Raw genomic sequence first — 24,637 nt, forward strand, 5'->3', positions numbered from 1 at the left:
GAGAGCTGAGAGACTAGCTCAAATTTTTTATCTGTCATGGTTAATCTATCATTTCACTGAAACAGTTGTCAACATACAAAGCATGTAGAAGGTTTGTATCAGGTACTTTTTGCTTTGTGAGGGCACAACAGAATTTGTTTCCAAATCACAATTTCATATTCAGCCTTACTTAAAGAGGAAAAAATATTTGGGGGAGTTTTTGTTATTTTCATTTTTTTACTATTTATAAGAGTAATTAAATATTGAGATTACTTCCACTTATGCATGTCATCATGAGGCCACGTACTGTGGTGTGTTTGACATACTGATTTCTCCAAGAAAGGAAGCAAGAAAAGTAGACCCTTGCAAAATACATGGATACACACTGTTAGATTAAAAAGCTGGTTGTCACAGAACAGGAAAGACTTATGCGTTATCAGTCTTGGAGCTACTGCTTGTAAAGGGGGAAAAAAGAACTTACCAGCAGCATGTGACTTAACATGTGTCAGTTAATTAAGTATTGGTTTTGGGGTAATTTAAGCCTTAATAAATCTTTATTTTTAGTGTTCCATGCACTAACTTCATTATGAAAGACAGGCTATGGGATATCAGTGTTTGTGGGGTAAAGCTCTTTCTCTGTGTTCAAATGTCTCTGAATTAGGAGTATAAGACTACTAGCTGGTAAACTGTTGAGGTTCAATTACTTAATAATTTCCCATTTCAGTAAATTCAAGACAATATGACAAATGCCAGGCTAAGCAGAATATCTGGTTATTTACACCTGCATGTTTTAAGAAGCAATGACAAGAGTTCAGAAAAATATATTCAAATTAGTTCTATTCAATTGGTTTGAGGTACACAAAAATGCATTTAAATAAATGACTCGTACTGTCTTGATTTATGGCTTCCTTTTAGACTTAAACAGATTTTGCATGCTATAAGACTAAAACTAGGGAAGACATCACCGCTTTGGTATAAATTGAGATCCCACAAGTAGTTCAGCACCACAGTAATAACCTGGCTTGCTCACCTTTACAAACATCCTAAAAAAAGCACAGTAATGACAGCAAAGTGCAAACGATGCTCCTGATTATTCTTTGCTCTCTTAAACCAGCAGGATGCTGCATGAGGGTGGGGACCATCAAGCCCAGGCATGTGGAGCACTCTCTGGGAGGTAAAGTGAACAAAGTGGATCTGGGAACCTCACTTTGCAAGACATTCTTCACCTCTCTGTAATTATCTCTGTGGGAGATGGCTGTGGCCATTAGGCAGGTTGGAATCATGGCATGTGAGTGGTGAGCAGAAACAAGAAGGTCCTTAGAAGTTTCTGCCATATGCTTCACTTCAGAAATGTTGGTGTTAAACAAATGTGTTAGAATAAAGATAACCACAGTCAGGCTATGCAGGAATTCCCCTGGCGTGGGGTTTAGGTGGCATTTCTGATAGAAGTGGAATATATTTTTGTTGCCTTTTCTGATATTTTACTTTATTTCTTAGAGAAAATTATGGCAGCTGTACTACCTGTAGCTTCCTACTATTTTTTCTCTATTGTGCGCCTTTACTAGTTTTAAAGTTAATGAATTATTAAATGTATCTTTCATATAAATATAATTGAAAGGTGTTACTGTATTTTTTTCCAGCGACAGAGGTAATTAACAAGAACCTTTCTGTTTTATTGTGACAATTGTGAAAATGCCTGGGGAAAAAGAATAATTGACTAGAAATATCTCAGGAAGCCAAAATTCATGCTTATGTCAAAAGCAAGTTCTACAAACTGACCACCCCTATGTTGTACCATTTCATGGAGAAAAGCTGCATATTTACCCCTTTTATGGAGAAGAATACTGGCATGCCGGCGTCCGTTTCCATTCTCAACATAGCACGAGTAATTCCCCAGGTCTGTCTCTTCCACAGAATCAAGAATCAATGAGATGGAAACCTCCTGTTCCCCAAGATGTTCCTTGAGAACCCTGAGGAAAAAACAAACAAACAGACATTGCTGCTATTCTGCTTGCATCGCAGTGGAGCATTAGATAACCATGACATAATAATGCTACCTACAATTCACAACTCTGGCTTCAAATTTGGCTATGGTTTGATGTAATCTTAATTTAATTTTATCATGCCTTTTTCTTCCTCACTTCTAATGGGGCGGTTTGGCTTTTTAAATGTTAATGAAAACTCCAGTTTAAGCAAAATGATGTGCACACTGATAGTATATCATTGCACAATCTGGTGGAGACTCTGATCAGTAGTATGTGAACAGTATCTGAAGTCTTAAATTTTAGAAGAGAGAAAAGTGAAAACAGTTATTTTGGCATTTAGGATCACACTAGGAGTCTGGGCCAAACACACTATTTGTGCACTTTCTGATGCTTTTTAATATGACACTCAGAAACATTGTGTTCATGCCATGGTCTAAAAAATTATTTCTAGAATATATTTTAGAATTTGGCTATGTATTGGAAATCAGTAGAAAGAACTTCTATACCAGATGCCAATTGTTCATACAGATCATAGATAAAATAAAAGACCTCCTGTGTAAGGTTCCACCTGTCTTTGCATTGCTTTCTTTCCCTCTTAGCAAGCCCATCAGTGGTTTTAGGAACCCAGGAAAGCAAATGGCAGGCTGTGCCCTCATGTCACACTTGAGGAAGTGGAAACTAGCCTTTCTGCTCCTCCTTCCACAAAACGAGAAAGTTGTAGCAAGGCTCTTGTCACTTTCTTGGCAGCCTTCAGAATGCTATCTATTATTTATAAGGTAAATAGTAAAAAGCAAGTTTCTGGCTGAAGGGCTTAGGAAAAGTTTTAGATGCGGAATACAGCTGATCTGCTTGTCACGTGCCATTGAGTGTGTTGGTCTTTATAGAATAAACTTGAAGTACACCGGGGTGAAATACACTTCCATTTTGCCTGTATCTGGGGGTCATAACCTTGAATGTCAATATGGCCTTCTTGATTTTGTTAAAGGCATTGTTTCTGTTACTTTGATTACACTGAATTCCAAGCTTTAGCTAAAAATGACTGTGACTTCGTGTTTTTTGATGAGATAGTAAACCCTTATGTAAGAGGTGAAGTGTAAATAAGCTCATTTTGTTCTATTATAGACAATCACTGTGAATAACACATCTGTGATTATTTAGCTTCCTTTGTAACACACATTTAGATATGCATTCATTTCTGGGTTTGTCCATGATGCATATACACAGTGATATACACGCGTCCAGAATCACAAATTAAAAAGCAATCTCTTCAGACCCCAGTAGATACTTCACATTGGATAGGAATTGGTAGACTATGTCAAGCATGTAATTCTCTTTACAAACTCACTTTTTTCTTAATTTCCAAATAAGGCAGCACTTTTAGGAGTGGTAGAAGTACATGACACAAATTGCCAGATCTGCTCTAAAACGAGTATTTCAGCAGATATAAGTAGCCCACATAACAGGATGCTTGGCTCTCACAGGCCAGATAACATCCCAGAAAACTCTTATTTTTTCTTTTCTTTTTTTGAAGTAAAGAAATCAAAACATACCAAAAGAGAAGCCAGGCTTCAGCATTTATTTAAGGCTCCATGTTTTAAAAGTCTTTGAGCTGTTTTTCTTGATGTATTTATTTTTCTTTATTTCATCTTTGTAACTGTCTTAAAGGTTGCTATTGTAGATCACCACAGTTTGAAAAAGTCACTGTGCAAATTCCAGTAATTTTAACCCTATGGTACTTGTCAGACAGCTATTCTGTCTTTGCAGCTCTCTGACATCAGATCTGGCTGAGGCATAGATTTTTCTGTTCTCTGCTGGTGGAGTTGAAAAAGTAAAGAATGGATGTTGCAAACCGGGGATCAAACCCAAAGTGTTCCCTGAGTTAGTCTGTGATAACAACTAATACATTAGCTATCAAAAAAAGATACTGACTGAAAAAAAAAAATGCTTTTTATTTTACCTGATGTCACTTTCCCAGACTCTACTATCATCCAAATCTTCAATAAACTTCTCCCCTTTCATCCAGTAGATTAAAGGACTGACATCTCCACTATATCCAAAGAAAGCTCGACACGTTAGATTAGCAGAACCACCTGTTACAAACAATGCAAGAACATGTATTATTTCAAAATCTGTAAAAAAAGATTCATTTTCTAAATGTTGATAAAAAAAAATTAATATCTGTGGACACCCTCAGTTTTTAGCTGCTGTTGAAAATATCCAAAAGTATCTGCTTGTCTTGGTCCTAGTGTTCAATATATTTTCTGAAAATAAAAGCTATAAAAATTAAATCAAATGTTACATAACAACTGGATTCTATTTTGTATTCTTTCACCAAATTTTCTATGTTTGCTAAGGAAATGTTAAGGAAAAACTATTTTTTTCAAAAATATCTAAGTTAACAAATGATTTCCATGGTTTTTTTTCTGAAAGGTTAGGTAAAATAGATGTCTGATCACATCTGTGTTAGTTTGGCTTTGTAATGGTTTCTGCAAAGAGGCTGGTGGATTCCTGTAGGGTCTTATTTCCAATGGACAGCCAGTAGAAAAATGTGTGCTCATTGCTAAATGAAGCAATTTAGCAAGAAAGTAGTAAACACTGAAACTTGAAAAAACCCCACCCAACCCACATGTGAACTCATTCTGTACATTGTGGAACATGTTTCGCCATATAAATGGGAATAACCATTAGGTACATGCATCAAGGAGCAGAAATCCTGTATATGTGCAGCGTTGCCTAATCATTATAGTGAAATTTAAACTGCAACATACCTTCACTTTGGTTTATTTCCATTATGTAGCCTTACATTGTGTTAGCACCACTCAGGTGCTTAGCTTTGGGGTTTCAGCTAGAGCACATACAGGGATCAAAACAGCACTTCATATGAGTCTTGTAAGTTGGTAAGACTGGCTAAAACCACAGGACAGCCACATAGTTAAAGATCTCTCATTTATTGCTCTAAAGGTGTTTGTCTCAATATGCATCAACTCTCCAAAACCGCTGTGTGCATTTCTATAGTGGACAATTACACAGTGATTTAAGGAAGTGTTGTGATTAAGGACGGTTTTTTCACCCTGGAGGAGAGTATTTCCATGGAGTGTGTATTACTTCTGAGACCAAAATCATATTTTATTTATACTTTCGATTTTTGATCTTAGGATTTTAAAGCTGACTGACCATAGTTCCTGGGGGAAAAAAAGAGATGTGTTGTTAACACTACTGCATTCTTTACCAAGATGCCATAAGAAGTTAATCTAGGTTCAATTAATTTATTTAAAAATCCACTGCTTTGGGTCAGGATCTGGCCCTTCTCAAATGTATGACATTGATATTTGAACATCTTATTTAATTTTTAGTAGAGAAAATAATGTAAGATGCTGTACAACAAGAGGTTGAGTAATAATTAAATAAATGTCTTATTTATCTGAAATTATTTGTGGTTTTCTGTAAAAGCATCTTACTTCTCTATTTGACTTGAAGTCTCACATCCACACTGTAAAAGATGCAGAGTCAAATGTTTGTAATCAAGATGGGCACATCAAGACAAGTAACATCTACATTGCTTTCACAAGCTGTTTAGGAACTGAGTTGCTCTTAGTCATTTAATGAATTTGTGGTCGGTGCCACACCCTTTGCCAGCGATGCCTGAGAAGGAGACAGGAGTATCCAGTACTTGAAGCTGGGATGGAGAGGAGGGTCTCATTCATGATCAAAAAGCGTGAAATCAAATCTTTGACTAATAAGACATTTTGATAATCTCACCTCATTTAGAGAAAAGTTGCCAAATGCAAACTGAAGATCTTCAGTGAGAGAGCAAAAACTCTAAAGACAACCACAGCTCTTGTTTCCACACCCTGGGGAGCAATGGGCTCCTGGTTTCAGCTGGGGTAGAGCTAATTTTCTTCTTGGTAGCTAGTACAGTGCTGTGATGTGAGAACAATGTTGATAATGTACTGATGTTTTTAGTTGTTGCTGGGTGATGATTATCCTAAATCAAGGCCTTTTCAGTTCTCTGGGCCCTGCCAGCCAGAGGGCTGGAGGGGCACAGGAAACTGGGAGGGGACACAGCCAGGACAGGTGACCCAAGCTAGCCAAAGAGGTATTCCATACCATGGGATGTCATGCTAAGTATATAAACTGGGGGAAGAAGAAGGAAGGGGGGGACATCTGGCATTATGGCGTTTGTCTTCACGAGTAACCGTTATGTATGATGGAGCCCGGCTTCCCTGGGGATGGCTGCCCATAGGAAGTGGTGAATGAATTCCTTGCTTTGCTTTGCTTACATGTGCGGGTTTTGCTTTACCTATTAAATTGTTCTTATCTCAACCCTTGAATTTTACATTCCTTTCCAATCCCTCTTTCCATCCCTCTGGGTCGTGCTGCATGGTGTTTGGTTGCCAGCCGGGGTTAAAACATGACAAATGATCAGGACACCTCCCTGGGAACTTGCCTCCTCAAGCTCTACATAGCTCAAGAAGTGCTGAAGAGAAAGATTTTTGCAGTCTTGAAGCCATTTGCAGGGAATGAGATGAGTATTGGGACAGCACTTAATGTGGGTCATGAAAACCTGTAATGGAACATGATAAGATTCCTGGTTGTGCTCAGGACATTTTAGCAGATGCAAACCCAGTTTCTTACAGCAGTTGCACAGCAGATATAAACTAGGGGGAGGGGGTGTGTGTTTGGGTGGTTTTTTTGTTTGTTGGTTTGGCATCTTAGTAATGGTACATGAACACGTGAAAGTCAAAATACAAAACCTTAAAGGATTAGGAATATCTTGGCCACGTATATCCAATCTAGCACATGTTCAGGGTTGTGAAATGCCTAGTAGCCACAGCACTGGTGGTTTTTGATTGCTTTTCAAATGGGAGAAGGTACCTGCACATCTAAAGCAAAAGCAGGCTTCTGTGATAATTGGATAACCCCTATGGAATTATCTCCCATCTTAGAGGGAAGACTGCTACCTAATGCATCACTGCCACTTTTTGGCTTTTTCTGGAGCTTACCCACCAAGTCAAAGCCCAGTTGAAACTTTGCAGATTTTAAAAGATGGCAAGATCACAGCTAGAGGGACTGTAGCTTCTGGCCAACTTATCCATGATACACAGAGATAGGCACTGCAGGTGTTGAACCATTGAAGCTCTTCAGGCTTCTGCAGCTAACAGGCACCCACTGAGAGCTGATTTTTCAACTGTGCAGGCCTCTGAGCTTTTTATGGGTGAATATTAATGTGCATAGGTTTATTTTTTAAAAAAAGAAATGTCTTTCATTAAGGGCAAAAAATGTCAGAAAAAAAGGAGTTTGTAAGATTAAGGTTTCCATCTGATTAAATTCTTAAAGAATTTTCCCCTTAAATAAAATAAGTAAACACATTTTTGAACACAAAATCCAAAGTTTCCATTCAACATGAAATATTTGCACCTGAGAAATATATTAGGATGGATGTACTGCCTCTTAGTAACGCTGTGTGGATTACAGTCACTGACCAAAGGCTATTAGCATGCCAGGTGTTCAGCTATAAATTACCTATACTGTCCACCTTGACCAGTCTTCACAATAAGCCAGTGGGAAGTTCATTAGCAGGTCATCAAGACAGATTCAGGTACCAGCTAAAGACCAACTTGTGACCATTAATGCGGAGCTCACAGCTCTTTGCAGAGGGCAGTGGAGCTCACTTGGTGGAGCAGAGATGCTCGTAGCTGCAGGCACATGTAAGTAATGGGCAAAGGCTGACTGAAGAGCAATTATCATGAGGGGACTGAGTATTTTGGGAGCACATTTTGATCTCTGCTCCAGAGGGAGTGGGCGTATGCTGTAGGATGGGCTGCATTTTTCCCTAGAAGTGCTGCTTTGATGCAGAGGATGCCTAGTTTGGCACAGAGCCACTGCTTTGCACGGGCAGTCTGTTTTTAAGAAGTCTGCAGATTTTTAGAAAGCATGCAAAATTGAAGTAAATACAAGACCTGCTTTGCTTCATGTTTAAGCTAATGTAGAAAGCAACCTGTCAGTCAGTTAATAGAACACTCACAGTTTACCCTGCACAACTATTCCCTTCCATGTGTTTTCTATGCTAAGAAAAAACTATAGAAGCAATTTGAGAACTGTAAAAGTTTAGTGAATGGATATGCAATGCTTTCTATGCCATTAATTTAAATTTTCTTGTAAATGCTGTACTATTACAGTTTATAACTTATCTTTGAAAGAATTTAAATACATGTTTTAAATTTGCTACACTTTTTAAATTAAATTACTAAGGAAATTAATCTCTTTATCCCATTTGCTGTGAGATGTTGTAAATTCTTGAGAATGTTCTGTCTTAAGTTACATCCTGAGTAAACTGTTGTTTGGGGTTTTTTTTGTGTTTTTTTTGTGTGGTTTTTTTTTTTTTTGTTGTTGGGGTTTTTTTTTGTTTTTTTTAATGGACCCTGGAAAAGTCCAAAGGCATGAAATTAGAATTATTAAGTGAAACTGATAGTGTTGTTGTTTTTATTAACACACCTCAACCCTCTCATCCCCCCAAAACAAAAAAACCCAAAACCTCAGACACACACTGCCAAACACCATCAAGAAAGGATAAAGATGACATTTTTGACTTCTCAGTATAATTATAATTTTTTACTGTGAAATAATGCAATAAAGACATGTAAGAGAACACATTAAAAGGTAAGCTTCAGCTGCATATTTCTCCATCACCCTTACTTCTGAAGATGACTATACCCTTACTGTATTGAGCTGATTTTTGTAAAAATGTAAAAAATGAATATATAGCACTAGTTCCTGCTGGTTCGGTGATAAAGTTGCACTTTCAACTCTAGCCAACTGGGTTCAGTTTATTCAGTTCAATTAATCAACACCTCTTTGCTGCCCAAACTGACAACATTTTTTGTTATACAGTTTGCTTTCAAATAGAGCAGAAAGCGAGGTTGACCACAACAAAGTGTACTTCCTTGAAACCAGCAAATCCCTTCAGCAGAGCAACGCAGGTTTTGAATCCGTTTTCTCTAATTGGCAACATTCGGGGCACTTTGCAAACTACTGCTATGGGAGCCAATGTCCAGGAGAGGGCACTGTCTAACCTCGAAACATTAAAAAAATTAAAAAAAAAATCAATGTAAATTCGTAGTGTATAAGCTCTAATTAAAAACACCAGCCTCCGAAGAACCTGCTAGTTGTAATTAGAAAACAGTGAATGTTTTGTGGTTAGGGAAGTGTCATCTTGTATGGGCAGCCTAAATTATACTTGCACCGTTAGTCATACAAGTCAGCACACACCGTGATGGCACCCATTCTGGCTTTTGATTTGACAGGTATTTCAGTGGAGGACAACCATTTTTGCTGGAAGCAATGGTAATTATCAGACATCTTCTTGCAACCTCTTTTTAGAAGAATCCGCAAAAACATATTACAGAAGTGAAGCACTTGAGAGCCATGCTCAGCATCTAGTAATGTTGAGAGCCAAAGGAGTGGAAATGTTAAGTGTTAAATGTTAAGTTACTGAAATACGATGGTACTGTCTTTTACTGCACAAGGTAAACCGTTTATAAAACTTATGCACAGGCAATACCTATACACTTATAAGTATGCTTTATTTGTAACGTTAACATTTCAAAAAGAAATTGTAAAAGGCCAAGGCAGACACAATCAAAAGATCTCACACGTGACTTAATTATCATTCTTTTCATTCATGTTAAAGAAAAAATGCTGACAAAATATCAGTCTTCCAAGTGGAGGGATGTAAAAACTGTTAATTTCCTAGATGTGACAGATAAGTGGCAATTCCTCACAAAGTCCATGACTCACTTATTTTGCCAATGTCATCTGCCAAGCCCAGTAGGCAGATATGTAGAAACTGCCTATGCTTTCAGAGAATTCAGATGTCCTAAAACAGTTCAAAAGTTCTTGAAAACCTTCTTGTAAACATGATTAAGAAAAAAAAAAAAAAAGAAAGTACCATATAGTTTTCAGCCGTGAGCCTTGATCATATGATCAGATTCTTGGTATCTGTAAGTCTTCCCTTAGAGCAGGATAAACTGCAGAGATTCATTTTAATTCCTTCCTTGTCCATGCAAAGCATCACCTACTGCTGTGCTGCCCTCCAAATTTTTATTTTATAAATATAAATAAATATTTTATTTATCCAATTTACATATATATTTTCCTGTCTTGATATCTTGCACTCTTTTACCAGATCATAACTGTCTTGCTGCATGTTTCATATAGGCAAAATAATAATGATAATAATTAAAAAAAAATAAATATGCTGGTTTCTGAAATGTAACTGCAAGCTGGAAACTGCTAAATTCTAGCCTCCTCACCAAGTGGTATGTTGTGAAGTCTTTGGCTAGCCATCAGGTCTTGCATCCATATATTTGTGAAGATACAATTTGCAAATTCCCTCTACTTTGAATTCAGTGGATGTGGGTTTGAAAGGGCTGGGTATTATTATTCTGTTAGGTATTATCATGCAAGCATCATACAGAATGTTTGAATGTGATTACACAGCTATATCTCTTTACTAATAGACCAAGACACATATTTTACTGTGCTGAGGAGTGGAATGTGATTGCATGGGACTCTGAATTACATATTGGATAAGTTCTTCAGGCCATAAACGTGTAAATTTAGAGTACACACCATTCTTCTACCAACACAAACCCCATCAGCTGAAAGTTGGCGGGATCGGAGACAGACTGTAGGTTTTCAACTTTCATTGAATTTGTAGATGTTTATTGGAGAGGTTAAAAAATTACTTCCTTAAATTTCTGATTGTTTTGAAATTGAAAAAAAAAAAAACCCAAAACCAAACCTAACTCTTGTTCATTAGAGTTTTCTTTTCTTTTTTTTTTTTTTTTTTTTTTTTTTTTTTTTTTTTTTTTTTTACTTAGAAACTAGCCCTCATTCACTATAAGGATAAACTCTTTTGCCCACTCATAGTCACCCACTGCCATATGAAAAGCTCTTCACCCTCCAAGGCTTCCAGCTGCTTGCAGTTCAACTGCAAGACACTTAACCGAGGTGTCCCTGTGTCGCTGCTTTACATGTTCTCTGCCACCAGCCCCGAGATGTTTGAGTCTGCAGCACTTAGTAAGGTGCTATACTGAAACATACATGGTAAGACCTAAGATTAACTTAAGAATATTAAAAATTGTTGGTGGACTGCCTCATAGCTTGTGAAGGAAAAGGAACTGAAATCCTTTCTGCTTTGAATGGGCTCTTTAGCGGCAGGACTGTCAGAGAGAGGGTCCATAAAGACAGCAACCACCACAGCAGACTGCAGGAAAAGAAGTGATGTATGGGACTCTGGGCTTGAAATGCCCAGAAATCTCTCAGGTACATATATTGTTAAACCAACCTCCATTTCACAAGAGGTAACAAAACCCCTAAACCAATAATCTTGATTTTCCTAACAGCAGGCCTCTCCTTTTGATAGATAGTAATGTCAGGCTGATAAATTAGTTGTTCAGCAAGTATTTTTCATTCTTTCCTCTTCAGAAGTAGAGGCCAGAGTGGGAGACAACAACTACCATAAGCATAAAGCAAGAGCTGCTAAAGAAAAGGAAAGTCACTGCAATTGTTTTACAAGCTTGACTTTACTTTTACTCTAAAAACTCATATTTCCTCATGTTCTCATGTTCTTTTTTTTTAGACAAACGCATTTCTCAAACACTTTTCTCCTGTGTCCGCTCTGCCAGGTCAAAAAATAATTTATGTTTTAAAAGCTTTGCTGTTTTTAGATGTGTCACAAAAACATATCCTAAGTAACAAAATATCTCCAATGGAAAAAAAAAAAAAAAAGGTGTCAGACTTCACAAGTTTTAGTTGTTACAGACCTATGACTTGGAAGCTTTACATCTGTCCACACTGTGCATAGTTTAATATTGTTCAGCATTTTGTTTCTGGATTCTTTTTCAATCATACTGCATTTGACTGTGATTCTGTAGCTTTTTCTGCGTGGTAATAAAACAAGCTTAGCTAGCAGCCTGAAGTTCCCTTTTGCATAAAGGAGTCCCACAAGGGCTCACTTAAGTAGTTCCATATGGGACACTGCACTCCTTATGGTCTCTCCCTGTGCCTCAGAAGTGAGGTAGGTAGGTCACCCACCCAGGGATACTGCTGCCCCTCAGCAGCTTCTGACCACCAGAATGGCCTCTTGCAGCTTTAGCTTTGTGAAGTCCTGCTCTGGGTCACATTTTGGGAAACTCCTGGAAAAGCAGGAGGGGTTTCCTGCTTGTCTTTTCATTTTTCAGGGAGGTTAGATTAGGAAAAAAAAAATAATTCAATGTATATCTCTCTGGTAAAGAATATTTATTGATAAGAAATACATTAAGAACTGTAACCTTCTGGAATTCTGCAGATGACTGTGGGCCCCAAGCAACTACAGAGCTGGAACAATTTCTCTATTAGTTAAGGAAGACAATTTCTAGCCATTACAGCTCTCATAACATTTTCCTCCTTCCCATACAAAATCCAGGGGCAAAACAGTAACAGACTGAAAGCGGGACTTAGGCAACTTCTCTCAGAATGCAGCTGTTGCTAGAACCGTTTTGCTAAGAAGCTGCTTGAACTTAATGATAAATCCAGTCCACCCACGACTACAATGACAATAACTTTCTAATATAGCATGCTTGCAGTAACACAGCTCCCTTTTCACTTTCTTTTCTTCTACCTGGGAAAACTAGAAATAACTGACTTTTTTTTATTAGTATTATTTTATTTTTTTTAACCAGAAGAGTGTTGACCCAGCAGATAAAAGCATTCAAATCTCTTGCTGTCGAGGTTTTTGTTATAAAACCTGGGTTTTTATTCTTTCTGCATGGAATACAGTGGGTTTGCTTTGGTCTCTTGTGGGTGTTAGTCTGTGTCAAAAAACCCTGCACATAAATCAGGGCAACCAGCTGCAGCCCCAGCAGCTTTCTCCCAGTGTCCCTCTCAGGTGCACACACAACACTTTTGGTACAATGCAAACTAGGACCTGGATTCTCGATAATGATAAATAACACACTTTTTTCTCCAAAGCAGTTAACTCTAAGGAGCTGTAGCAAATAGCTTACTGTGTCAGATCACGCTTAAACAAAAATACCAATAACCTTAAGGAACAGATTTAGCAATTTGGTTTACATACAAATTATCAGCTATTCAACCTCTTGCGGCTATTTCAGCCCCTAATTGAGGCAGTTGATTTCTTCAGATGTAGTGCTTAATAGAAACTGAGTTTTACTATGATGTCTCATGATACCTGCTCTTTAATTGCTTTGGAAAGAGGGATTGTAGTGTTTGTGCAATCATTAGATAATCTGAGTACATACAGCAAATTTTCAGCTTTGCATTCATACATATGTACTAGATAATATGTTGTGGGTTTATTTTCCATTGATTGGTCAGACTGACCACTATTTTCCTCCCTTTGCTCTTTCTTCATAAACAATCCCTGCACGGATTGAGTAGGTTGCAGGGAATTATTTGGGCAAGGAAATTTTCTGAAAAACATTGTAGAGATGGGCTGCATATGGGAGATGTTTTATGAAAGTAGAGCTTTTGGAAAGTAACAGGCAGTGTCACCTACCCCTGTCAGGTTGGTGTTAAGGAAACTAAGACTCCAAATAAAAAACACCAAATAATTAAACACTGTATTTTCTTCTGGTGATCTTTACTCTTCAACACACACTGGAAACATTAGCAGATCTAAAATTTTCATGAACTAATTTGTTCTGTCAGGTCACACCATATGATAGAAAATGTCATTTGGAAAAGACCCAGGCTAGTTTGACAAGCATGTGGAAGGGGAAAACTACCATTCCCATGAAGCAATGTGGCACAACAGGATAAATACAATTGAAATAAACCACATCTATTATATGAATCAAAATATTTCAGTTTGGTTCAAAATTATGTGAAACTACTTCTCTGTTTAATTTTTTACCAGGAAAGCCATTAAGCACCACTGAAAATTTGAGCTCTGATGAAATGAAGCTATTGATTACCAGTAAAACAGATAAATAAATCAACATCAACTTTCCCTTTTACTGCAATAAAACCTTTGAGGATAAGAAGGTATTCCATGCTTATTCATACTGGTTTTTTCTATGGAAACAAAAGTATGATAAAGAATGTCATATGTATAGTTTAGATGTGTTTCTGCTTTAAATTGTGGTGTCCCCACCTTGTGTCATGAAGATGTTGCAATGGACAGAGAAAACACCTATTCTTAGTATGTCCCCAGAAACAGGTGATGTTTGCCATTTAATGAAGTATCACATGGACTAATACCTGTTTATATAATTTAAAAGTCCTAACGCATCAAATATTTTTATTGCATAAAGATGTGAAGGCATGCTGCTTCTAACAGCACTAGATTTTCTGGTTTTATACTACAGACATTACACCATACAGTGTTGGTATTTCTTTTGCATGTGAGTCAATCCCCTCTTTTCCAGAGAACACCCTGAAACAAAAGCCATGAAAACAAAACCCTCTCACTCACAAAGATGCGAATGGAGAAACTCGATTCCTTGCCTGTGACAAATATGCTATATTCTTGGACCATACACATGTTGGAATCTACTGCTATTGATCAGCTCTCTTTCCACACGGAAGGCAGACAGACTTTTTCAGCATATACCTCTATATAATTGCATATTGACAGACAACACTTAGTGAGGGCAGCTGCACAAATGCCATCAATGACATAAAAAGAATCCAGCTAGCACTGCACACGTGCTACCTGATTTTAAAGGAAAACCCTGATTCTAATGGAAAACAGCATAGAAATGAGGGAAAGCTGGAATTCTTGATGTTGTACCCTGCTTTCTGACCTGCAGATATATGAGTTGAGTAAAGAATCTGTGTTATAACCAGAATTCCCACAGGAAAAAAGATGGATCTAGCCAGAGACAGGATTCCTGCTGCATGCTTCTGGGCCACAGAGCATCTTCTCCCTCTGGGTCCTTGCTCTGCATGAGAGCTTCTGTTCCATGGCAGGACCTGCCTACTGCCTCCAGCCCCAGAAACTTGCTTTCTCTCACTCTGATTTTGGGGTAAGGGAAGACCTGTCATCTCCATCTCCTTCCATAGATAGTAGCTGTTCTTGCATCACACAGGCAATAGTGGGACTGTTGTTCATATACTCCTAAAAAAAACCTGCTTGAGGGCTGACTTTACATTGGCAATCACTCTCGAACAGGGAAATGATCTGGCCAGGCTGGAGGTACAATAGGAAGAAGCAGAGACTGAGATCCCCATCTGTGTTTGAAGTAGGTGCAGTTCTGGGCATCATGAAGTGTGATGTGATAAAATTCTTCCCAAACAACTTCCTTCTCAAGAACGATTAATCATGAAATTATTTTGGTTTCTTGCACATTTTTGTCAAGGGGAGATGCTCTTGAATTCTGGAAAGTCTGGATCCCAGCAAATCTTAAATGATTTATCTTCTTGCAGCAGCAACGTGGGCCTTGTTTCTCTAGTCCAGCTACATCCTCCTTTAGTGGTTATTTCCATAGTTGCACTGTACAGGGTCCTGCCAGCAAAATTTCTGAAAGATTTAGGGCTCCTGTATCTGAGATAAAGTACCTGGGGTCAGCAAGCACGGTATTAATCCTCCTTGCTAGTGTAATTGTGAATTTCCTGATCAATTTACACAACATACTCTCCTCCTGCTGCACGCCCACCAATACTGTAATTTTCATTTTAATTCTCTGAGTGGTCTCTGAGGCATGGGAGCTGTGACATTTCTTAGGAGTAGAGGAAAATGAAGGAAAATTTTGCCCTGGTTCATTCAAGCCCCAGGACCGCAGAAGTTATCTACAATGTTGTTTGTGTTTCTTAACAGTTTTTGCAGGTCTCAAAGCAGAGACTAAAAGCAGAGTTTGAGTAACAATAGAAATACAAGGTATGGTAGCTGCTGGTTACAGGATCAGAGACAAATATTCATTATGCAATATTTACAATGCAAGCTGTGCAAGAAGGAAGGTGCCAGGCTGATGTCCCTGACAGTGCAGCTCTCTGCAGAGCTTTGGGGTGCCACCCTGAGCAGTGGCCCTACTGCTCACCCAGTCCTCTGCCCCATCAGTTGAGGCTGCCAGTCATCCTAATATGCACGGCAGCTTTTTGCTGTGAACATCTGTCCATGAGGGACCAGGGTAAGTTTGCAAAACCCCTTTTCACTTGTGACTTAGAGCTAGAATTTTAATCCAGTTCTGGGGAAGAAGAAGTGTCCACCCTTGCACTACACAGCCCATTATCAGGTCTAAAGGATACCGTTGCAGCTATAGGCTTTGATTTTTATTGATGCAATAATTTGTAAGTGCTGTTACAAACTAGTAGATAATAAAACAATGATGAATTTTTAGAAGGTGTTCAGTACAGTGTTTACTTCCAGTCCTTTGGAATCTAAATGACATCCATACTGGTCAGAATGTCTTAAAATTGCAGACATATGAAAAAAATGGTATTATTTATAAAACACTCCAAAATGAATGGCCTTAGGCATTAAGTATTGCATGATTACATATCCAGCCAGTTTCCGAAATGTATATTGTATACTCTCAACAGAGTTTAAATCCATACTATTCTTAAACCAAGTCACATGTATTATCTGAAGTAAGAATAGTGGAGGGGGGTGGGCAGAACTGACTTTAAAATCCTTTTTCTTTCACAAAAAACCCTTATGCTTTTAAAATTTTAATTTGGGAACATTAATCCTTAAACAGAGAAAGTGGGAGAGCGTAAAACAGCCACCTGTACTGAATCAGAGCAAAGATCCACTATGACAGCATCCTGTATCTGACAGTATTCAATAATAGGAGGGCAAAGTCTGGATATGAGAGACATAGTCCCTGAGAACAGCCTTAATTTTACGATGAAAATGTTGGAAGACTTTAAACTATATAATGCCAATAATAACAATACAGATCATATGGCTGTTCTCTGTAGGCAATTAATCCGTCCGTCCTAACAGAATGCACATATAAACCAGGACCAGTAATCAGTTTCATTAGCACTAGGAGACAAGAAAAAATAGCCTTCTGATAAAAGTTGAGCAATGTCCTTTTTAACAAAAACATTGCATTTATCTAAGAAGTTAGCAGATGGAAATTTATTGGTATGATATAAAGCAGCTAGGTGAGTTCAGCCAGTAGAACACTTTGCCCCTAACTTGCTATCTTTCAATTTCTCCAACTCTCAGGATAATCACGGGTAGTTAGGACTAAAGTTTGGCAAGAATTTTTGTTGTTTTATTATATTTCTTTAAAGCATTAGATTTTGAAGAACAATTATATTAAAATTTATTTTATGTAAATTACTCTCCTAAAACACTTTGTAGTGTGAGATGATAAAGTTCAAGTGTTAAATAAGAAGAGAATTTAAGAGACATGAAAAAGCAGCGAAAAATAATAAAAGGCAGGGGGAGAAAGGCAAAGATGTTTCTACTCTAGGTAGTCATTTGAAGATGAAGTGAGGATTTTTTTCAAGACTGTGATGGCAGGCAACATTTCCTTGGTGTCCAAGGCATGGGATGGTTGATCCTGTAACTTTCCTGTTTCCTCTGAGTCCATCTCTAAAATTAATAGTTGTCCTGATGAGTGAGAGAAAAGCTAACTCAATGGGAACATTAGTAACTTCTAAATGTCCTGCTCAATTATATCTTCTTATGCTACAATAAAGGATCCTTGTAAAACTATTTCAATTTTTACTGTTTAGATCAGTATTGTGTCGAAGGGGTAGCTGGGAAGGAGAAGATTGTTGCTGTTGAGATTAGGACCTGACCTCTTCAAAGGTGTGGGGATGGGAAGCTGGGCAATGCTAATTGAGCTCTTAGAGATGGGCTGCTGGTATCTACCCAGTGACCCTGTAGTAGCTCAAAAGCAAGTTCCAGTAAAAGGCTGAGATGAAGGAGGAGAGTATTGAGGTTTTTTCCTCAAAACAGAAGCCCACAACACTCCTGTTGCCCGGTGTTTCCAGTTACCCTTTCTCATCCCATCCCCTCCTCCCCATACAGAGAGATTTCCTGCCATTGCAGCACCTCACTGACTGGAGACGGCTCCAGGACCAGACCTCCAGCACCCAGATCAGGAGAGAGGCAGCCTGAACCCTCTTATATGGATCTTACACCTCAATCTTCCTAAAGTTATGATGTCTGAAATCTGCCAGGCCCCTAACATAAGAGATCATCAAATATTATGAAATTAATATGTCTGAGGAGTGATGTGGAAGAAAAAAAACACCAGAAAATAAAGCAAAACATGGGAGAACAGGTAGCAGCAGTTACTTTCCTTTATCCATAAGAAAGATTTTTCTGATGTAGGTTTAAGAGTGGCATTGTGATAAGAACTAAGAGAACCAGTTTGCCATCCTGAACAAAATGAATCATTCCTAATATGATCAGCACATGTTCATTAAAATGAAACTGAAATGTAAGTTTGAAAAGAGCATTTGTTGAAAAGGCAGAAGAGAAAGGTTGACATGACATTTTCTGCATAAATGAAGGTTTTGAAGGAAAGAAAATATCTGAATTTATGTTAATTTTAGAGATATTTCTATTAAAAAGCTATTAGTTACTCAAATGTCACTTTTATGAATAAAAGCTTATCTTGGTGACATGGGTGATATTGCAGAGGAGCTGTTTGTGTAAAGAGCTGCAAACCCCCAGATTTTCACTAAGACAAAGAATGCAGAGCTGCTAGCTCACTCTTTCATTAAGTGGAAGCTTGAAAAGCTCCAATAGGTTATTTAAAATTACCAAAGCCAATTGTTAGATAAGTTAGACAGGAACAAAACCGTATCTCCCTTAAATTTTTTACAGTTTTATTTATGAACTAACCATAAATGAATGAATGATAAACTGGATGCACTGTGTTCAACAGAATTGTTTCTGTTGTTCTGACGTGGGATGGGGAAGCAGAGGTTTCCAGGAGACAGAATTTCTGATAAACAAGACTTGCTATTCTGTTCTCTTTGATTTTTTTCTGTTAGTTTATTTAATTTGAATAGACTAGCACCTTAGAGCTGTTAGCCCAGGATAGCCCCAAGAGCAAGGCTGGCCTGTTAAGCCAAGATGCTGGGGTCTCTCCCAGGACTTGCAGGTTCTGAATTCAAGTGCTGCAGGAAAACACTTGGAAACCCTTTGGACCTTGGCCCATATATTGTCTGAGACTTTTAAAACTCTGTTAAGGAGAATAACTTAGCTGGGGATCCCAAGGCTTTATTGCTAGCAAACTTCACATCAATGATCTACTCTTCCATGTCTTCCTGCCTGGAAAGACCTTGGAATTCCAGCTTGAGCTTCTCAAAGCTGTAGTTTCTAGGCTGCTTCCCTGTTAACCATCTCAAGACCAGCTAGCTATGCAGCAAGATCACTGGCATACCAGTCATGTTGCACAGCAAGGCTGCTTCTGAGGTGGAAATTGTTGCCCACAGGAAATTCAGACTTCAGCTTTCCTGGCCAGATGTGAAAGGCCCCACATGACTGTCAATATTCTGGACCAGAGTGTTGTAAGCTTGGGGATCTCCACTGACTTGGCATAAGATGTTTGATTTGCCAAAACGCTGTGAAGCCCATTTGTTCTGGGTGAGACTATCTTTTACCAAAAATTTGTAACCTTGACATTAGGTGCAGTCCCAGCTCTGCTACAGGAATTCTGTATGACTTTGGGGTACTTACTGACACTCTCTATTCTAATTTAGCTGCCATCAGGGCTCAGAGAAATTTGTCCTCCAATCCTCTGTTTTGTTTAATTAAACTGCAAGGGCAGCAAGTCAAGTCAATGAGGTGCCACAGCTGAGATTCCTCAGCATCAGCTGAATGAATGAGTAGGCCTGGGTACATTACATAGTAAAAGAATATGCAGTATAATAGTTAAAGTCCTGAAAGCAATACAGCTGTATTAGATCATCCATACTGCTTCTGTACCACAGCTTACTCATTCTGAATCACAGTAGTGATATAACTGTAGGAAGAATTGCATACTGTAGATATATCATTACTGTTTGTTCTTTAGAAACTGGATTAAAATTTCAATGGAGCCTGCTTCTGGTGTAGGCCAGTAAATGTCGCTGTAATAACAAGTATTGCTGGTTATATTTGTGATTGTTCATTTCTTCATTCACTGTTTCTTCATCTGTTCCTCAAAGAGGTTACTTGTTTTGGCAGGCTACATAAAGAAGTGTGAAGAAAGGGCAAGAGTTATTAATGCCTTTATATAAAGGGTGTCAAGTTTAATTCAGTATAATCTGTAGGGCGATATTACTTTCAATTTATTAGGAAAAGAATAAATAAAGCTTGAATGGCTAGACACTGGAAAGGGCTCTAAACAAATTGCTAGTGAAATCTTAGCAGAAAGCACCCTTGTTATCACCCTGGTCTAGGTTACAGTTCTGCAATGAGGAAACTGCTTAACACTCTGTAAGCTACAAGATGACTCATATGCTTCAAATTAAGCATTTACATAACTGTTTATAGGCTGGGGGCGTTGGATGATAATCTTCATGAGGGAAGAGAATAATTTCTCTCATGCTTATCACACACCTAAAACTTCATTCTTTTCCCGGAAATCTTCCTGCTTCTAGTAGGAATATCTTTGCAATATCTGTTATAACATCCTAGATATCTTTTTCCTTCCTTTCACTATTGACTTGAAGCAAACAGTGTTTCTGGATGCTTTTGTACTGGGAAGGCAGGCACAGGTAAAATGAAAAAAAGCAAAGTAGTAAAGACAGAAATCGGGGAAAACATTTTGTAATTTATTGTATTAGAGAAGGAATTATATGAGGAAGACAAATGTGTGCTGGTAACCACTCTGTTAATCTTTTATTGATATTCCATGTCATTAACCTACAATCATAATAAAAAATATAGCTGCATATCATTTAGAAATAGGTACGTGTTCCTACACGTATGTCCACATTCTATTTAATTGTCCAGGTACTATTATTTCAACAGATTCCCAAGTTTCTTCAGTCAATATGTGTATGTCTTTTAAAATACACTCTGAAAGCATAAGTACTGTTGTGAGTAGTATTATAATAGGGATGAATTTGGATCCTAATAATATAATCTGATAGTTTTTTACTCGTTAGAGACAATATTTGCTAGAAAATGCAGATGTGAAGAAACTGAAACATTCATCACAAACTTAGAACAAATACTTGTCCTGTCCACCTCTAAAAGCATTCTCACTTCCATGCTATATAGCTAATGTGTACGCCATATATTAATTCATAGAATCACAGAACCATAAAATAGTTTGGGTTGGAAGGGACCTCCCAATGTCTAGTCCCACCCCACTGCAATGAGCAGGGGTGTTCCTATTTTTTTCCTGGTTTTCCTTTTTTTCCTATTTCTGCAATCCAGTGGGAAAACTTGGGTCTCCAAGTTACATAAACTTTGACGTGTTTCTTTTCACAAAATGATTAATTTCACCTCTACTTTTATGGATAGCATTTTGCATTTCTATGCTGCCTTCATATTGACCATCTAAGGTATTCTACAGTGCCCTTAAATAGCACAACAACTTTCCTGATACAAATGGCTGGCTTCAGGCTTTCTTCCCAATAAAACATAATTAATATACTTATATGATTGCTAGCATGATGAGAAACCAATTGCTGTAGTACTACCCAGGCTGACAGCAAAACTTCCGTCCTATCTGGGATTTCACCCACTGCCTTCACAGCACTGCAGCATTTTGCACCATCTGTTGATGGTTGGCAAAATAGCCCTCACCATTACCACTTCCCAGCTCAACAGCTGTAGCAGTGTAATGAAATATAAAACCATTTAAGGCTTCTATTGCTGGGAGATAAATGCATGAGGATAGTCCATATTACTCCTTCCATGCAAAGGTGTGTCACCTTGGAGCCTTTTATAGCGGCTGAACAGTAGGCAAATGGAATCTGTGTGTCTATGTGGACGGAGAAAAAGAGAGGTTAGTCAATCTTTCATCCATGGGTCAGTGACTGATTTTCAGTGCACACAGCCATTACTGATGTGCTTCTTGTATTTCTGGTTCATGTTTTCAAGTAAAGTCCTGGTAAATGCTGCCTGCCTTCTACCCCCGAAAGTGTTTGTGATGACCACACAGAAAAAAAAGTGTGGTGAACTGGGAAAGGGAATATGAGAGTAGCTCCTCTGAAAGCAAAAATGGAAAGTTACATCTCAGTCAGTTGGAGAAACTGACTAATTATGAGGAAAGAAAAACAAAATCAACCCATACCTTGCAAGAAAGGATTTTATTTCTGGTGCTGGGCGATGAACACTTACTGTTAATACAAAAGGTAGTCATGGAAACATGGTTGCTGCAGCAGAGACCTTTCAGACCACTGAGTCCACATCCTCAGTGCAGGATATAGTTCTCATACTTCTAAACTACTTAGCAGATATTAAACTGATGTTTTACTGGAGCTTAGCCAAAAGACTAACAAGAAAGCTGCATAATTATGTGAGAGACTTGGACAGAAGCCAAGACAAATGTTTTTTGATTAAATACTATATAATAAGTTTTTATTCACTATAATGTTTTAAAATTCTCTGGAATGTATCCCTTTTATTGGTAGATTGAAATATATTCTCTTTGGGAGAATATTGGAAGGAATATTTACCCTCATGAAGTAATTATTTATTCTCAGTCTCTTCCCAGCTGCCTGATAAAACAGTTGTGGCAATTGTTCCTTTGCCAGCTTGGCCAGTAATCTCCATGGCTTGCTTGGATTCAAGTGGTATCTTCCTGTTGAGGGTATGGGTAATATCTCTGTTTAAAGTATTAATTCTTTCTTCCTCTTGTACTAATCTCACAGAGAATATAAGGTTTCTACACTGTAAAGATGCAGTAAGAAAATAGTTTGGTTTTTTTTATGCATAAAAAGGAAGACTATCCAGAGACTACAACATCATGGGAATTGACCTATTTAATAATGCTCCAAAGAAATGCATCTTAAGTGAATTAAAAGGTTCAGGTACATAAATTGCCTGGAACTATTTGAGGATGGTAATAAAAATAAGATGAAATGTGTAATTCTGTTGGTAGAGAGGGGAACTTCTTTACAGATGGGAGAGACTAGAGTTGGTAGAAGGAAGAAATACCTACTAGTCATGTATAGTAGGGCTGCAGGCTCATTTGAAAACAGAGAGAGGCGAGACCTGTCCAGATGCTAAGCAGGGTGCATTAGCTCTCATTCAGAACTGTGGGAGTTCTACTTACTCAGGACACCACCAAGAACAAAATTCCCAGTAAAAGAGCATGTAGACCATGACTATGTCTCCTTCCTCGGATGTACAGAAAGCTTTTATACAATTCACTTTGCCTTGCACAAAACAATGTTTTTTCAGTGAATATTTAATTTTAGAAAACAAAGGAAGAAAGATGCAAAAGCATTTGTGAATTCAGATGGGTTTTGGCTGACAGGTTCAAGAAAGGTAGAAAATATCAGCAGACCTCTTTTGACATTTTCAAATACACTTTGTCAATTTCTTATTCATATATATATATGTATAATATATATATATAATTTTATGAGAAATGCCCTACCTTGACAAAGGAAAGATTTTTCAAAAGGGATTAAAAAACAGGAAAGGAAATGCAACTTTTTGTTTTGTGTTAAACAAAAGAGTTGGCTACTGCAAAATTAAATACTGCAATGCATCATTGTTGCACTAAATATTCCTGGAAACTTTAATTTCTACCCTAAAAATTGCACTCTTATTTTTTATCCTGGCAGATTCAAATCACAAGGGTTGAACTGTGCTCATTAATGTGAGAAGAGATTTCTTTAAGGTATTAAACTCCTGTGTCTAAATTGTCCTTTCACCATATCCTAGCATTTCAGGCAAATGGTATTTGATAGAGCAAGAGGGAAGGGAGAGGTATTGCATCTCTAGATATTTGAGTTCTGTCAGGGGGTGAGATATATAAACACAACCAAACATAACATTTGACATGCCTTCGAGTGTCCTATACTTGTACAAAGTCATGTAGAAATCATGCAGAACTTCACTAAAAAAATATGTAGGATTTTTTTCTGCCAGCCTTTGTACCTCCAGATGTGACAGAACATTAGCGGTATATAAATTAATCTTGTTCAGAATACACTTACTGGAAAGACTCCAATCTGACAATATTTGGGACATCTGCACAGCAAGAATTGTCTTGGCTAAACTGTCTTCTGTGAGTTCAAATTTCCTTTAAAAAATGTGATGCGAGTGAATCGTAGCAGATTACGTGTTTGTATGGTCACTGTCATCCTGCTGGGATGAAAAGCAGCATGTGGACATTAAATTACACAGAGCCTAAGAAACCACAGAGGAGCCTGCATGGCTTTCAGTTATCTGCTCAGAAATCTAAAAACAACAGTCTGAACCAAAGGACTCGGAAAGATGACATGGAAAGAGATTTTCTGTAGGTCCTGGTTTTGTCTGGGCGATGTATCTCCAGAACAACACATTTTACAGCATTTTAGCAAAGAGAAGTTTATCTGTTTCTATTTATAACACACACACACAAAAAAAAAAAAAAAAAAAAAAAGAAAAAAAAAGAAAAAAAAAGAAAAAAGAAAAAAAAAGAGAGAGAGAGAAAAAAACTTTCTGATGGTGTATCAAAGTTGAAATGTTGAAATGGACTATGAAACCTTAGGTCTGGAACAAAGTGTGCCATCATAGAACATTCTCTATACATGTTACCGTGCTTTCA

The 24,637-nt window shown here is 37.8% G+C and overlaps 1 protein-coding gene across 1 annotated transcript in view; it reads right to left on the reverse strand.

Annotated features, from left to right (window-relative positions):
• Positions 1 to 24,637, reverse strand: part of IL1RAPL1 (interleukin 1 receptor accessory protein like 1) — a 674,194-nt gene that overhangs the window by 26,276 nt on the left and 623,281 nt on the right. Inside the window, exons 6-7 of the mRNA XM_040582490.1 lie at positions 3,922 to 4,054; positions 1,804 to 1,949 (exon numbers count right to left, since the gene is read on the reverse strand). Of these exons, the coding sequence (XP_040438424.1) occupies positions 1,804 to 1,949; positions 3,922 to 4,054 (279 nt within the window). The remainder of the gene's footprint in view (positions 1 to 1,803; positions 1,950 to 3,921; positions 4,055 to 24,637) is intronic.

Source organism: Falco naumanni, chromosome 2 (genome assembly GCF_017639655.2).
Source record: "Falco naumanni isolate bFalNau1 chromosome 2, bFalNau1.pat, whole genome shotgun sequence".
In the NCBI taxonomy this organism is placed as follows: Eukaryota; Metazoa; Chordata; class Aves; order Falconiformes; family Falconidae; genus Falco; species Falco naumanni.